This window comes from Cyanistes caeruleus, unplaced genomic scaffold (genome assembly GCF_971803275.1).
Source record: "Cyanistes caeruleus unplaced genomic scaffold, bCyaCae1.hap1.1 HAP1_SCAFFOLD_94, whole genome shotgun sequence".
Lineage (NCBI taxonomy): Eukaryota > Metazoa > Chordata > Aves > Passeriformes > Paridae > Cyanistes > Cyanistes caeruleus.
Genome location: NW_028255897.1, coordinates 409,730 through 425,033, shown reverse-complemented (window position 1 = coordinate 425,033; position 15,304 = coordinate 409,730). Strand labels below are relative to the sequence as shown.

The window sequence follows — 15,304 nt, the reverse complement described above, 5'->3', positions numbered from 1 at the left end:
CCTGTGGGATGGTGGGTGATGATCCCACAGGAGGGGGCTATGAATTCAAGGAGTGCTCAACCTTGTGGTTCCTTCTCCTTTCCCTGATCCTCCTTTGTCCCTCCTCTGCCTCCCTCTCCTCCCCTTCCATCCTTCCTCCTCCTTCTCCTCCCTAATGCCAGCTTCTTCTCCTACTTCCATCCCTTCTCTCTCTCCTTCTTCCTCCCTCCTCTTCCATCCCTCCTCCTCCTCCCCCAGGAGCAGCGACACCCTCGGTGCCCCGTTCCCAAACCCCTCACAGCCCACGGCAGGAGCGGGGATGGAGCCGGGACAGGTCGGGATGGGCAGCGCGGGGCTCTCCGCTGCTCCCACCCGCTGGGGACGGAGGGAACCCGGCCCGGGGAAAAGGAGAGGAAAACTGGGAAAATTGGGGGCTGCAGATCCAACCTGGGGCTGGCTGGGGACCCTGGCTGGGGACTGCCAGCCCTTGGGGCTCCTCTGGGGAGATGTGGGACCAGGGAACACAGAGAGGGCTGGGGGATCCCAGGAGTGGCAGCACTGGCAGAGACTGGTTTGTACTGGGATCATCCTGGCAGTGGCTGAGATTGCACTGGCTGTGTACTGACATCATACTGGGATCATACTGGGATCAGACTGGGATCAGACTGGCAGTCAGTAGGAGCCTCCAGGGGGCAATTGAGACCAGGTTGTCAGGAACTGGGAATATGCCCTGCACTCCCCAGAACCCCGGGATCGCCCCCCATATGTCCCATGTGTCCCCCAGACCCTTCAGGATCCCCGACTGCCCCCTCAGCACCCGTTCGAAGCCCCCCAAAGCGTCCCTGGATCCCTGAATGCTCTCAACCCCACAGATTCCCCTTCCAGCCACTCCTGGGAATTCATCTCCCATCATCCCACAACACAGTTCCGCGCCCAAACCTCCTGCCGTGCCCCGCGCCCTAAAGAGCCCGGTTACAGCTCCCCAGGTTCCCCCCAAGTGCTCCCAAGCTGTATACATTCGCCCCGAGCACCTGCAGCTCGGACGCAGAAGTCTTCTCCATGCGCTTCCCCACACCGCCGAACGCGCCTTCCGAGCCACTTCCGGGACTACAGCTCCCATCATGCTCCGCGGCGCCCATAGAGCGCTATTCCGGGCGGGACTTCATCTCCCGTCATGCCCCGCGCCTTACCGGAACCTATTGGCGCTGAGCCTCCAACTCCCGTGATGCTCCGCGGCCCCACTAAGCCGTATTATACCGGCGCCTACAACTCCCATCATCCCCCGCGACCCAGAGATTCCCTGTTACAGCCCCCCGAGTGCCCGCCCGGACTCCGAAGGGCCCCCAGATTCCCCTCCCTGACCTCCAAGTGCCTCCCTGGACCCCCAAGTGCCCCCCCGAACCACGAATTGTCTCACAGAATCCCTAAATGCCGCTCCAAGTGCCCTCCCGGCTCCCCAAGTGTCCTCCAGACCCCCAAGTTCTCTCTAAGTTCCGTCCCCCGAACCAAAACTGCCCCAAATGTTCCCCAGAAAAGTCTCCATGGACCCCAATGTGGCCCCTTTCACCCTGTCTGAGAAAATGATAAAAATGATGATCAAAGGACTAAAAATATGTGTAATTAGCAAAAAGAGGGAGAAATAGTGACCAATTAATTAATGAAGGGAATTGTGGTACTTGGAACCAAGGACTGATAATGTTTTTAGTTGCGCAAAATGTATCAATTCTTTTATATAAATATAAAAATTAGGTTATAAAAATACAGAATAATAGTATTATAAACTTAAAAATTTATTTTTATAAATTAATTAGATTTTAATTATAAAGAAAAATTATAAAGATAAATGTTCTCAATGCTTTGGGATGTCAGTCCCAGGTGGGCGATGTCAGACATGCTGAGGCTCGGGGTGAGGAGCAGGTTGTCCAAACAGGGGCAGCCCACAAGGGGCTCGTTCTTCTCCCTGACCAGATCTCCTCAGGAGACATTCAGCATCAGGATTGTAAAGAGTAAATCGTTACCGCCTGATCAGTACACAAAGATGTTTTACAGTTTGAGCAGTAGAATGTTGTCACCGTAAGGGGCCTTCTTTGTTAATATAGCTCATGTTGTGTCATGTTTGGTAAATACCAATGTTGTTGTAACAGCCTTCTTTGTTAAAATATTGTTATAAATGAAATTAGAATTTTGACAACTAGGTCCCTTGGGTTAATGGCAGTTTAATTAAAAATGAATACAATTTACTAAATTGAATAGTAATGTGGTATAAAAGAATACAGTTTAGTAAAATACCACAGTTTAATAAAAATTAAAATTTATATAAATAATCTGCTAGTAATTAAGTATGATTAAAGCATAAGCAAAACCGGACAGGGTACAGAGGCTTCCCACCCTGCCTCACGTTCAAAACAAAGCACTTCAAGCTAAACTTATATACTGTATGCTTATACATATTCCTTAATGTTTCCTCTAAGTTCCCTCCTATCTCAAGTTTTTCTGACTTTACATCACTTTTCTTCACGGCACATGCCTCACTTGTTGTTAGGGGGTCTTCAGTCTTCTTTCGGTGGTCTTTTGGCAAAGGCTTCTCTTCTTCCTGATTGTCCTTTGGATAACCTTACAGGTTTGTGCATACATACTGAGCATTGTGTTATGTAAGTCTATTAATTAGCCTTATGTTTACTAATCTTTAGGCCCAATGCCTAAATTTGTTCTAATTTTGGTCCATCTCAAGGCAATTTTGGTCTTGAGACACCATTTATCTTCTAAACTACATCCTGTACCTTAATTTTGACATGTAACATCTGTAAAGGGGTACATCTGCTCTGTAACACTGATTTTTGATTGTTTCTAATAATAACTATAATAACAGTTACAATTTAATTAGCACGAACCAATTCCATTTATTACAACTGCAAATACCCCTTATGTCCCTTTTTATTGGTTTCCATGCTAACTGCCTTGCTTTCCTCCTTGCTATGGATAAACTTGTATTTTCTCAATTTCTCCTTTTGCTACCTCAATTGTTTGGCCTGCAGATCAGCTGCTAAGCCCATCCACATTCAGCTCTTAGTCTTCAGAGGGAAACTTTGAGCACAGTGAGAATCTCCCAGTGTGCAGGAGGGTCCCTGTGTGCCAGCTGCAGCTGGGGCCTCAGCCATCTCCTCTCTCAACAGGTTCCCCTCTGCAGCTTCACAGGAAAGGCCAAACACCTCCCTCAGGGACACCTGCACCACACATTTCACATCTCCATGCCCGTACGTGATGTCCCTGTCACAGCTGCATTACCAGCTTGCTGCTGTGCAGATGCTGCCACCACCCAAAGCAAGGCCCTGTGTCCCTGAAGGGACCCGCCCTGCTCTGCGGCCTGGACTGAAGGTGGGTCCCTCCTGCCAGGGCAGGGCCCAGCACAGCTCTTCTGTTCCAATAAAGAGATGGAGCTCTCATCCCAGTGTCTGGCTGGTACCACCAGCAAAGCCCACACAGCACCAGCCCTGGCTGAGCTCCATGTCCAGGAGCAGGCAGGGCTGACCACGGTGTGGGCAGGCAGGAGCCAGACAGGGGCTGCTGTGACCAGAGGCAGGGCCCCAAGGGGCTGGGGGAGTCCATGTTGAGCATCCCTGGGCTGAGGGCACATTTCCTTCAGTGGCATCACCTGGGCCTGGACCTCCTCCAGTGCCATGCCCAGGAAAAGAGGCAACCATCAAGAGCATCTCCTGGGACAGCGCCTGACCAGCAATGTCAGCAGGCAAAACCAAGGTTTTGTTTAGCAATGACCCTTTGATGAAGTCAAAGATTCACAGTCAGAGCAGTCCTCTAGTACAGATGGGAGTACACTTGGGGCAGACATCTAAGGCCATGAGGTCACAGAAGGCTCTGGGGTGACAGCAGGCTGAGGTGACAGCAGGCTCTGAGGTCACAGAGGTCTCAGAGCCCCGTGGTTGCCCAGCACCACAAGGACCGAGCAGTCAGTCCTTGACCACGACTGTTGTGGCAGCAGCGGCGGCGGCAGCAGCGGTGCTGACATTGGGACAGCGGTGTCAGGACAGTGGTGGCAGCAAGAGCTGCAGGACTGGCAGTGGGCAAGGCACCATGGCCTTTGCTCTGCGCCTCCTCCTCCTGCTCCTCCTGGCAGTGGCCCTGCCTGACAGGGCTGCCCAGGCTGCTCCGTGGCGAGCACGGCGAGCAGGTGAGCCGGCGGCCTGGCTTCCCTTTCCCAGGACAGTGCTCCCTTCTCCCTGGGAAGTGTTGGGGATGGTTTTCCCCAGGGCTTTAGGGAGGGTTTTCTCTGTGGGAGGGACAGAGGCCTCAGGGGCCCTGGGCTGGTCCCACTGCCCCTCCAGGGATGTTGCACAGGGCCTGCAAAGAGGGTGGAGAGTGACCAGAGCCAGCCCAGAGCTCCCCAGGCCCCTCTGCTGCTTTGGCCATGTCCATTGACATCTGGCTCCCACGGCCTTACCTGAGCCCCTTGCAGTGCCCAGTTCCCTAAGGCAGAAGGGGGTCCCAGCACAGCATGGAATGGTTCTGATTTGTGCTCCCTTCCAGATGAGGGTGGTAGGAAGGCTTCTCCAGCAGCTTGGCTTCATGAAGATTTTCTGCCTCTGAAGCCCCATGCAGGTATGTTCTCACTGTCACAACAAGGAATAATCACTGACAACGTGGCAGGAACCAGGTGACAGAAGCTTCTGTGGCTGTTGAATTACAGGTGTGTCTGCAGCGAGGACATTTCAAGCTCCTTTTCTGGTTGCTACACGCAAGCCCAGCTCCCATCGCAGGGGTGAGTGGTGTGTCCCTGCTGATCCCACAGGCTGAGCCCTGGTTCTGTGGGATCCATTCATCTGAAATGGAAATGCTTTCTGTTAAGATCCTCCTAGAGGGAGGAACAAACCTACAGGAGACAAGAGGCTGAGTGATGTGGAGAGACGCCGTGGTGGGTCCACGTCCCTCAGCCTCCTCCTGAGACTCAGCAGCCGGGGGCTTTCTCTGCACATCTGGACACACCGTGCCCGGCACAGCAGGAAGGGATCCATGTAAGCCTCACTGCCCCTCTGCTGCTTTCACAGCCTGCAGGGCTGTTTCTCAGCCTGGCCTGGCTGCAGCTTCTCCCCAGCCTCTGCAGAAAGGCATTTGGCATCAGCTGACAGGGAGCCCAAACTGCACCATGGGCCATGCACACCCTGAAATCCCCTGCAATTTCCCAGTCTTGTGGTAGATGTGGCTGGCCTGGCTCCAAAGTTTGGATGCCTTCCTGAAACTTATCCATAACTTTGACAACTATTGCCTCCTGAAGATGCCACCTTCATGTTGGGGAACAAACAGCCTCACCTGATGCATGTATCCCTCTTCCTTTCTCCAGAGACGGAAGGAGAGGCTGTGCTGAAGGCAGCATTTCCCGGAGGAAGCAGTGGCCCATGGGCAGCCTCTGCTGCAGGAAGGGAGGCCATGCCAGGCACAGTCCCAGGAGGTAATTGCTGTGCCTCTGGGCCTGAGCCCTGCTGAGGCTTGAGCTGCCATCTCTGCTGCTGGGCAGTGCAGGCACAGCCCAGACAAGACCAGCACAGCCCAGTGGAATTATCCGCAGCAGGCTCAGGGTACTTGGCTACTGAGCAGTCCTGCTGGGGTCCCTCCATGGGAGACAGGTCCCAAATCCTGGCAGCAGCTGCAGAGGGGTGCCCATGGTGGGGAATAGGCAGAGGGGGAGGGCAAGGCTCCACTGTATCCTGAAAGAGCCTGGCCCAGTCCCTATGGGATGGGAGAGCTGTCCCAGCAGAACGTGGGCAGGAGGGAGGGAGGGCCTGAGGGACAGTTGTGGCACTGCCTGCTGTAGTTCTTCCCCATTGCTTTTACAATTCTTTCAGCTGTGGCAGAGAGAGGGCCCCAGTGGGGCCTGGGCTGCTCCAGCCACCTCTCCCAGGGATGCTGCACAGGGCCTGCAAAGAGGGTGGAGAGTGACCAGGAGCCAGCCCAGAGCCCCCAGGCCCCTCTGCAGCTGTGGCCATGTCCACTGACATCTGGCACCCACAGCCTTAGCATGACTCCCTTGCACTGCCCGGTTCCCTAAGGTAGAAGGGGATCTCAGCACACCATGGAAACTGTTCTGATCTGTGCTCCCTTCTAGATTTGGAACTCAACCTCAATTATTTGGAAGTGCTACTGAATGATACTTTGAATATCTTGGAGAATGCTGGAGGCAAGTTCTTCTATTCCCTTTACTGACAGAACACAAAATGACAAGGTGGCAAGAGCTCACTCATGTGCCATATCTCTTAAAATAATCTCAGGCTTGTTGGGTTCTAGAAACCTCGCCCTGCTCCCTTCTAGAGCCCTGAGGGATCCCACAGGTCACTACCAGTGGGAAGAAGGAGCATTTAGCTGTCAATCTTCTTCCCGTGTGCAATGCCAGTGTCTCCTTCCATGTGCTCTGTACAGCCACGGAGAAGAGCAGAGAGGGAAGGGGCCGGGCCCAGGGCTGTGCCCCGGGGCTGTGCCTTGCATGGCTCCTTTGCCAGCCCCAGGGAGCCTGAGGGTCTCCTACAGAGCCACGAGAGCTGTTCTGTCCTACCTCTTTTTTCAGCCAAGCCTCTTGCTGAAGGTGATCTGGCTTCCCAACCCACACCCAGGACTGAGGCTCTGGAAGATGGTGAGGGTAGGTGAAGGCCTTTCCCCCTGGGAGAGCTGCCAGCTCAGAGCCCAAGGCTTGGCCAGGAGAGCATCGCTGCAGGTGCCAGGACAGAGCCATGCACATGTGTGCCCTCACCCTGCGTGGTCCTCTCACCACTCCTGAGGCTCAGTGCTGCCTGTTCAGATCAGAAGAGATGACAGAAGCTTCTGTGGCTGTTGAGTTACAGGTGTGTCTGCAGGGAGGACTTTCCCAGCTCCTGGGTTGGTTGCTGCACACAAGCCTGACTCCCATCACAGGGGTGAGTGGTGTGTCCCTGCTGACCCCACAGGCTGAGCATTGGCATTCTGGGATCCATTCCTGGGAAATGGAATTATTTTGCTCTAAGGTCCTCCAAGAGGAAATACCAAAGCTACAGGAGTTATGAAACCCCATGAGCCATCCAAACCCATGAGGCAAATGCTGAAGAAAATTCTGCAGGAAGGACAAGGTGGGTCCATGTCCCTCAGCCTTCTCCTGAGACTCAGCAGCTGGGGACTTTCTCTGCACATCTGGACACGCAGTGCCCAACACAGCAGGAAGGGATCCATGTCAGCCTCGCTGCCCCACTGCTGCTTTCAAGCCCTGCAGGGCTGTTTCCCAGCCTGGCCTGGCTGCAGCTTCTCCCCAGCCTCTGCAGGAAGGCATTTGGTATCAGCTGACAGGGAGTCCAAACTGCACCATGGGCCATGCACAGCCTGAGATCTTGTAGAATTCTCTGGTCTCCGGGTAGATCAGAAATGGCAGCTGTTTGGAGAAAGGAGGGCCCTGGCCAATCCCAAAAGTTGATATGATATCCTGGTCCTTAACCAAGTCTTTGAGAAGCATTGCCTCCTGAAGATGCCATCTCGCCCAGTGGGGAATGCTGCCATCTGATCCAGCTGTCCCTTTCTGCAGAAGTGGATGGAGAGGCTGTGCTGAAGGCAGCGTTTCCCGGAGGAAGCAGTGGCTCATGGACAGCCTCTGCTGCAGGAAGGGAGGCCATGCCAGGCACAGTCCCAGGAGGTAATTGCTGTGCCTCTGGGCCTGAGCCCTGCTGAGGCTTGAGCTGCCATCTCTGCTGCTGGGGAGCGCCCACCCTTCAGGGATGTTGCACAGGGCATGGGAAGAGTGTTGAGAGTGACCAGGAGCCAGCCCAGAGCATTTCAGGCCCCTCTACAGCTTCCTCCATGTCCATTGACATCTGGCTCCCATGGTCTTACCCAACCCCCTGGCAGTGCCCAGTTCCCTAAGGCAGAAGGGCGATCCCAGCACACCATGGAATGGTTCTGATCTGTGCTCCCTTCCAGATGAGGTTCCCAGGAAGGATTCTCCATTAGATTGGCTGGATAAAGTTTTGAAGCCCTTGGAGCCTCCTGCAGGTATGTTCTCAGTGTCCCATCGAGGAATAATCATTGACAACCTGGTAGGAACCAGGTGACAGAAGCTTCTGTGGCTGTTGAGTTACAGGTGTGTCTGCAGGGAGGACTTTCCCAGCTCCTTTGCTGATCACTGCCCACAAGCCCGGCTCCCATCGCAGGGGTGAGTGGTGTGTCCCTGCCGTACCCACAGGCTGAGCATTGCTTTTCTGGGATCCATTCCTGGGAAATGGAACTATTTTTTGTTAAGGTCCTCCGAGAGGGAAGAACAGAGCCACAGGACAGAAAGAACCACTTGAGTCACACCATATCCTGAAAGAAATAGAGAAGGAACTGCTCACAGGGCGTGGTGGGTACATTTCCCTCAGCCTTTCCTGAGACTCTGCAGTCAGGGGCTTTCTCTGGACATGCCATGCCCTGCACCATGGGAAGGGATCCATGGCAGCCTCGCTGCCCTGCTGCTGCTTTCAAGCCCTGCAGGGCTGTTTCCCAGCCTGGCCTGGATGCAGTTTCTGCCCAGCCTCTGCAGGAAGGCATTTGGCATCAGCAGACAGGCTGCCCAAACTGCGCCATGGGCCATGCACTCCTTGAGATCCTCTGCAACTTCCTGGTCTCTGAGCAGATCAGGAGAGGTGGTGGTTTGGACAAGAGAGAGCCTGGGCCTTTTCCTGATCCTCTTCCATGTCTTTGACAAGCACTGCCTCCTGAAGAGGCCACTTCCCTGCTATGTAATGGTTCCATCTGATCCAGCTGTGCCTCTTCCTTTCTCAAGGGATGGACAGAGAGGCTCTATGGAAGGCGGCATTTCCTGAACGAAGGGAGGCAATTGCAGGCACGGGCCCAGGCACAGGAGGTAATTGCTGTGCTGGGCTCAGCCCTCCGTGGGGCTGTGTGCCAGCAGCTCTTCCCACAGGGCCTCTCCTTGCAGAGCCTGGCAGCAGCCAAAGCTGGAGGTGCCTCGGCTTCCAGGCCTCTGGAGCTCATTCCCAGCCCCTGGGAAATGGGACTCGTGCACCAGTGTCCATCCCACTGCAGCTGCTCCCAGAGCCGGCCCTAAGCATCCAGAGGCCCAAGGCACAGGAGCAGCCCTGAGCAGGAGCCCTGCCACGAGCCCAGGGCCACAGCCAGCCCTGGCTCCCAACTGGGCAGGGGCTGCACTGGCCCCTGACAGGGCCTGACTCTGTCCCCTTGGGCTGGAGGAGCTGTCACAGAGCAGGGAGGGTCAGGGGTGGCAGTGGCTGCTCAGGGATGGGTTTGGACCGTGTCCCTGGAAGGAGCCACTGCCCAAGCAGCTGCGCTGTCCCTGGGTTCTCCTCTCAGCTTTCTGGGTTTTATTGGGTGGCACAGCCTGTGCCAAGGGCTGACAAGGTGCCTGCAGGCCCCAGCTCTGGGGGAAACAGGGAATATCCTGGACATACCCACTGTGCTGCCAGCTCAGCAGTGGAGCACAGCACAGGCCTCACGTTGCCCATTGCTCCCACAGATGCAGCTGGCACAACACGTGTTCCCAATTCCCAGAAGGGCATCAGAAGAGGTTTCTGTCAGGGAACACGCTGTTGGCTAGAATTAATGGCAGGCCTGCTTTGTTTGGTGCATTTCTTTGTTTTATGCGGTGTTGGAATCTGGTATGCCTGCAAGAGAAAACAGTGAGTGTTTCGTTCATCTTTCCCTCAAACAGCTTCTTTTGAAAGTTATTGTAGAATAGAAATATTCCCAGTGAGGCTGCTGTAGACCTGTGGATAGTCCTTGGTTGTCCAAATAACTCTGCTGAGAGTTCTGCTGCTGCCCAGGGCTTCCATTGGCCTCTTAATTGCTGGGCCTTGTCCTGGGGAGCCCGCTGGGGCTGCAGCCAGTGCTGGCTCCCACTGAGGCTGCCTGGCCAAGAGCAGCCCCAGGAGCAGCGGGCAGAGGCAAAGCAAGGTGGGCAGGAGAAAGAGCGGGGACGAGATTGCCCTTGAAAGGCAGAGGTGCTCTGGGGCCCGCTCCTGGCAAGGGACCGTGCCCAGAGCCATCCCCTGCTCGCCGGGGCCTTGAGGGGCAGCTGTCCAGCTGGGCCAAGCTGTGCCAGCAGCTGCAGCCGTGCTGGGGAGCCTTGGCAGCTCTGGGCCCTGCTGTGCAGGAGGGTCCCTGTGTGCCAGCGGCAGCTGGGGGCCTCAGCCACCTCTTCTCTCCACAGGAGCACCTCTGCACCTTCAGATGTCCGGCCAAACAGCTCAGTGTTGTGAAAAATGAGGTTCACGTATTTTTCTTATAGAATTTAAAGGTTTAATGAAAAGATAACTAGAAGCTAAAAATAAAGTAAAGTATACAGATACAGCTGGGTGTCTCTGCATTCAGCCAAGAGAGCACACCTTACTGGCAAAGAATTGTCCCTTAAAAACAGAATCCTACTACATATCCATATATTCTCATGCATATTCATACATTCTTCTTAGGATCTTTGGTGTTCTTCTGTTTAGTTTTCTCTTGCCCCCTTCCCAATAGATCAATCTTCTTGGCGCCAATGAGATTTACATTTCCTGATAACAGAAATGCAATAAATTCCTCCCCCAGAGTTCTGGTCACTGCTGTCTTCATCTGGATAAGATAGTTTCTGAATGTAGGGGGCATCTCCAGCTATCTTTTGCAGTCTTTGGGTTATACAAACTAAAGTAGATTTTGTTTTAATACTATGCCAAAGCTTAACATATATGTATTATACCACTGCTTCTAGGTTTCATCAATAACAGAAATAAAGGAAACCATATTAATACAGCTAGATTTTCTAATCTTATACATATAACGTTCCTTATAATATTTGCAAAAAGCCAATAATATGATATGCATTTATAACAGTGTGAATGTTAATCACTACACTCAGTCAGGGAGAACTGCACCTCTCTTCCTGCATCTCCAAGCCCGTGTCTGTTTTCCTTGCCAAAGCTGCGTTATCAGCTTATTGCTGTGCAGCCACCACCCAGAACAGGACCCTCTGTCCCTGAAAGTGCTGGCCCTGGTGTCTGGACAGGACTGAAGGCAGGACCCTCCTGCCAAGGCAGAGCTTGAGCAACACCTTTGGGCTTCTGCTCTGGGGTCTGGCTGGTACCAGCAGCACTGGCACAGCTGCTTGGCTGGCCACAGCCTTGGCTGGGCAGTCAGCAGACGGTCATGGGGAACCCACCTTGTTATCTTTATTTTTTATTTTTAAAAATTAGAAATTTTTTGAAACATTTAGAATTATTTTAGTAGGAAGTAATCCCCAAATGTTTCTTCCCTTTTTCCATATTAATAACATATTTTTCAAAGTAGTTTTAGAATTCTGGAACATTTTTTCCACTTCTGCAATTAAACATGAAGTTGCATTTATTTAATTGGTAATGTTTATGCTAAGAGGGATTAAGACACTAACTGTGGGTATTTGGTGGGTGCTTGGCAAAAGACAAAGAGTTTGGCCAGGCCCAGGAGGGGAAGGGGGCAGGAAAAAAGGAGGGCGGGGACAGTTTGGTGGGCTTTCTTCCCCTTCAGAGAAGGACACGTTGGGTGCAGAGCTGCTGCGGTGGGGAGAAGGGAATTTTGCCATCACCCACAAAGAGCTGCTGCTGCTTCTCCTTCTCCCCTCTTTGTTGGTGGCCTCGCACCCCCTGTCCTGCCGGGACGTGTGGCAGTGCCAGGCACCGCCGCAGAGCTGCTGATCCACCTCAGCCACCGGCCCAGGATCTCAGCTCATCCCTGCTGTTCCAGCTGAGTGTTCCTCAGAGCCCTGCAGGAGCACCGGGACTGCCCGCCCGAGGGGGTTTGTGAAAACAAAGCCTCTCCTCCATCCCTTCCCGTCTCAGCTGAGAAGGTTGTAACAGGGCCCCCTGGTTCAGTTTTCTTGTTAATGCTGAAGTTATTGTTGTTTGTTTGCCTGGTTATAAATACTAATAAAGAACTGTTATTCCTATCCCCAGATCTCTTCCTGAAAGCACCTTGATTTCAGAATTATAATAATTCAAAGGGAGGGGGTGTACATTTTCATTCCAGAGGAGGCCCCTGCCCTCCGTAGCAGACACCTGTCTTCCAAAACAAAGGCAGATGGGGAGTTTCTATATCCTCCTTACCCTTGTGGGGCCAGCAGTGCTCTTGGTTCCTCATGCTCTTTTTGTGGGGCCTTTTGTGTCTGTGCCCCTCCAACTTAGGGGGACAGGGGATATTTAATGCCCCCTTTCTGCTTCTGGGAAGCCTGTGCAGGCTCTTTGTCCCTCTCTGATTTGGGGGGTGCCAGTATTGTCACCATCCCAGCATCCCCCGGCTGCTCTTTGCCATCTGCCAGGCCAGGGGTGTTCTCTGTCCCCTTGCAATTTGTGGGGCTGGCACAGGCACAATTCCCCTCCTCTTTGGGGGGGCTGGCAGTCTCCCCTTCCCCCTCTGACTTGGGGGATGCTCTGGGCTCCATCCATCACTTATTTTGGGTTGCCAGGTATTTATCTCCCTTCAGACTGGGAGGCCCGGGGATCGCCTCCATCCTTCTCCAGTTTTGAGGGGCCTGGGAGTAGTCTCTGCCTCCCACCGATTTGGGGGGACTGGTGCAGGCTCCACCCCCCTCTGATTTTGAGGGACAACCTGGAGGAAAGGCACCAAAAGCTTGACAAAGGCTGAAGGGAATGCTCTGATTACCCCTTTTGCCCAGAGGTTCCCTTAGCTGAAGTTGCTAACCAGGACAAGACTTCCAGGCCCGCAGTGGGTTTTGGGTTGTTTTATTTCCTGGGCCCTCAGTCCTGCGTGGGACACGGGAACTGGGTGCTGCAGAGGCTGCGCCAAGGCATCAGAAATGCCCACCCAACACCCAAGGGTGGTAGAAGATCTGCTCCAGCACTGGCCGGTCCATGGGGTGCTTGGACAAACACCAGCGGATCAGATGTTGGCACTCTGGGGAGAGAAGGCAGAAAGTGGCGCTCACTTGCAGAAGGCTCCTGCCCAGCTGCTCCCGGCGCCTGCAGAAGCCGGGCCACGCTGCGTGTGCTGGGAGCTGCCCTTGGCGGGAGAGCGGCACGGCAGGACAAGCGTCCCCTCCTTCAGCCAAGCGTGCCACACCCAGCCTGCCACGGGCCACCTGCTGCAGCCGGCCCTTGAGGGCACATGGACGTCCCGCGCAGCTGCGGGAGGGCCGGGCTGGGCTGCGCGGTGCCACCTGCCAAAGCCTGCCTTCTTCAGGCCGCGTACCAACCTGGAGAGACCTCCTGCGGGAAGAAGAGCTGCCCCAACACGGTGTCACGCTCATTCTCGAGGGGCAGGAACCCACACACCATCTCAAACAGCAGCACGCCCAGGGACCAGATGGTCGCCCCATCGCTGTGGTAGCAGCGCAGGTCGATCCACTCGGGCGGGCAGTACGTGCGTGTTCCTAGGGGAGACGGGTGGCACTGCTCAGGCGCAGGCTGCTGGCTTCCAGAACCTGGCGCCAGCCTCCTGCCAGAGGCAGGGGCTGCAGCCGTGGCCACAACTTCCCCCCAAGGCGTTCCTGCCTCCCCCTGACAATGGGCCAAAGCCAAGAAACCATTCTTCAAGGGTGAGAACTCCAGCGGAGCAGCCCAAGGCCGTGCGGGCCTGCCAAGCCGAGGACCCAGGGCCCGGCTTTTGTAGCCCCTTTCTGTCGGCAGGGCCTGCAGCCGGCTCCTGGGGCACAGCACCTGCCCCGTGCCACAGGGCAGCCGGCAGCCGGCTGAATGCCGCACCCCGCGGCCCAGGAGGGAATGGGGCTGTGCAGTGCCTGGCACTGGGAGCAGGGCCCGCGCTCTGGGCTCACCGGCAAACTGTGCAAAGGCCCACTCCTGGAGGAAGGTGCCGCAACCGAAGTCGATCAGCTTCAGGTCCCCAGTGTCTGGGTTGACGAGGAGGTTCTCTGGCTTGATGTCCCGGTGCAGGACGCCGCAAGCCGTGCAGTGCCATACGGCCTCTCCGAGGGATGGAGGCTGTCAGAGATAGTGGAGGCTCCTGGCACCATGGACGTTCTCTGACCCCCTGAGCTTCTTGCACGGATGGCGGGTCTTCTCTGCTGTGCCATCCTTGCAAGGCTTGAGGCTCTCCCAAGGATGGCCAATCTTGCTGGGAGCAGCCTCCTGAAGGGATGGTGGCTTCTGGAGAAGCTGGGAGAGCCACAGCAGGGCAGGTGGCCTCTCCTTATCAGCTTCTCCAGTTCTTTCCACAACGCCAGCCACATCCCAAAGAAGAGTGGCACAGATGTCCCATTGTGTGCCCAGTGCCGGATCATCACTTCCTGCAGCTCTTGGGCCACTGCCATGCAGGGACCGCAGCTGCTGGAGCTCTCCAGAGGGCTTGCGGGAGCACCTGGCCGCCAGCGAGGGGTGGCCCGAGGCCTGGAGAACCTGGGAGCCTCAGGGGCTGCTCGGTTCCTCCATGGGCCTCTGGGCCTAACCCTGGGGCGCTTCCTCGTCTGCCGCCTCCATGGTTTCCAGTGGCCACCGGCCCAGCAGACAGCCACAGCGGCCAGCAGCAGGACAAGGGCAGCCATCAGGACGCCACCGTCACCCATGGCTACGGCACGTCCCATGGCGACTGCACTGGCAGCTGCAGGGGCTGGCCCGGTTTATATAGGGCTGGCGTGGTGATGTCACAGTGCTGTGGCCAGCACAGCTGTGTGACATCACGGCCCTGCATCACACCAGAGCTTAACCCCTTTGTGACATCACGGCCCTGCGTCACCCCAGCCCTCACCAGTTCCACGGGAGCGAGGAAGGGGCTCCCTGTGGGCACTCGAGCACCCTCTGGAGCAGAGGAGAAGGAAGATTCTTGTCTAAATAGGACACGGGGATGAGGAGGGGAACGGTGATGATGTCACCTCCTTGCTGGCTGAGCATGGGACATGGATTGTCCAGTCGGGGATTGCAAAGTCCATGGACAGGACAAGCCCTGCTTAGCAACATGGAAACCATCGGTGTGCTGTCCACTACATTCCCATGCTGAATCCGAACTTGGATTCAAATCCAGCTCTGTGCCTCTTACTGGGATTTAAATGGATGTTATCCTATTGAAAACCAGTACCTTTAAAACTTTAGGTTTCTCTGACTTCAGGGAATTGAGGTGCAAATAAAATGAAAGGGTATGATGGAGTTTGTGTCTGCCTAAAATTAACACTTTAATGAGAAATAAAATAAGGACAACGCCTATAAACCGTGCGCAGTATAGGGACAAACTGCAAAGACCAGGACTACTAAATATACTACTAAATATACAGGGTAGGTCTGAGGGCAGAGTCTGAGGGCATGGGTCCAACCACAAACTGGGGTTAGAAATATGCAAAATACTGCAACAAATAACAACCAATCAGGGGAGA

The 15,304-nt window shown here is 54.8% G+C and overlaps 2 protein-coding genes across 3 annotated transcripts in view; one reads left to right on the top strand and one right to left on the bottom strand.

Annotated features, from left to right (window-relative positions):
* Positions 1 to 15,304, bottom strand: part of LOC147646513 (uncharacterized) — an 88,243-nt gene that overhangs the window by 40,586 nt on the left and 32,353 nt on the right. The window lies entirely within an intron of this gene.
* Positions 3,088 to 10,306, top strand: LOC147646516 (uncharacterized). 2 transcript variants are annotated; one of them, XM_086873334.1, is made up of 15 exons: positions 3,088 to 4,165; positions 4,522 to 4,593; positions 4,682 to 4,753; positions 5,333 to 5,440; positions 6,095 to 6,166; positions 6,551 to 6,622; positions 6,825 to 6,896; positions 6,984 to 7,085; positions 7,532 to 7,639; positions 7,924 to 7,995; positions 8,084 to 8,155; positions 8,243 to 8,341; positions 8,765 to 8,845; positions 9,476 to 9,638; positions 10,169 to 10,306. In XM_086873334.1, exons 1-15 carry the CDS (start codon positions 4,069 to 4,071, stop codon positions 10,215 to 10,217), a joined length of 1,311 nt encoding a protein of 436 aa, XP_086729460.1. In that variant the 5' UTR covers positions 3,088 to 4,068; the 3' UTR covers positions 10,218 to 10,306. The 2 variants fall into 2 exon arrangements, with proteins under 2 accessions (XP_086729460.1, XP_086729461.1); XM_086873335.1 differs by lacking the exon at positions 4,682 to 4,753 and having other exon boundaries at positions 3,947 to 4,165.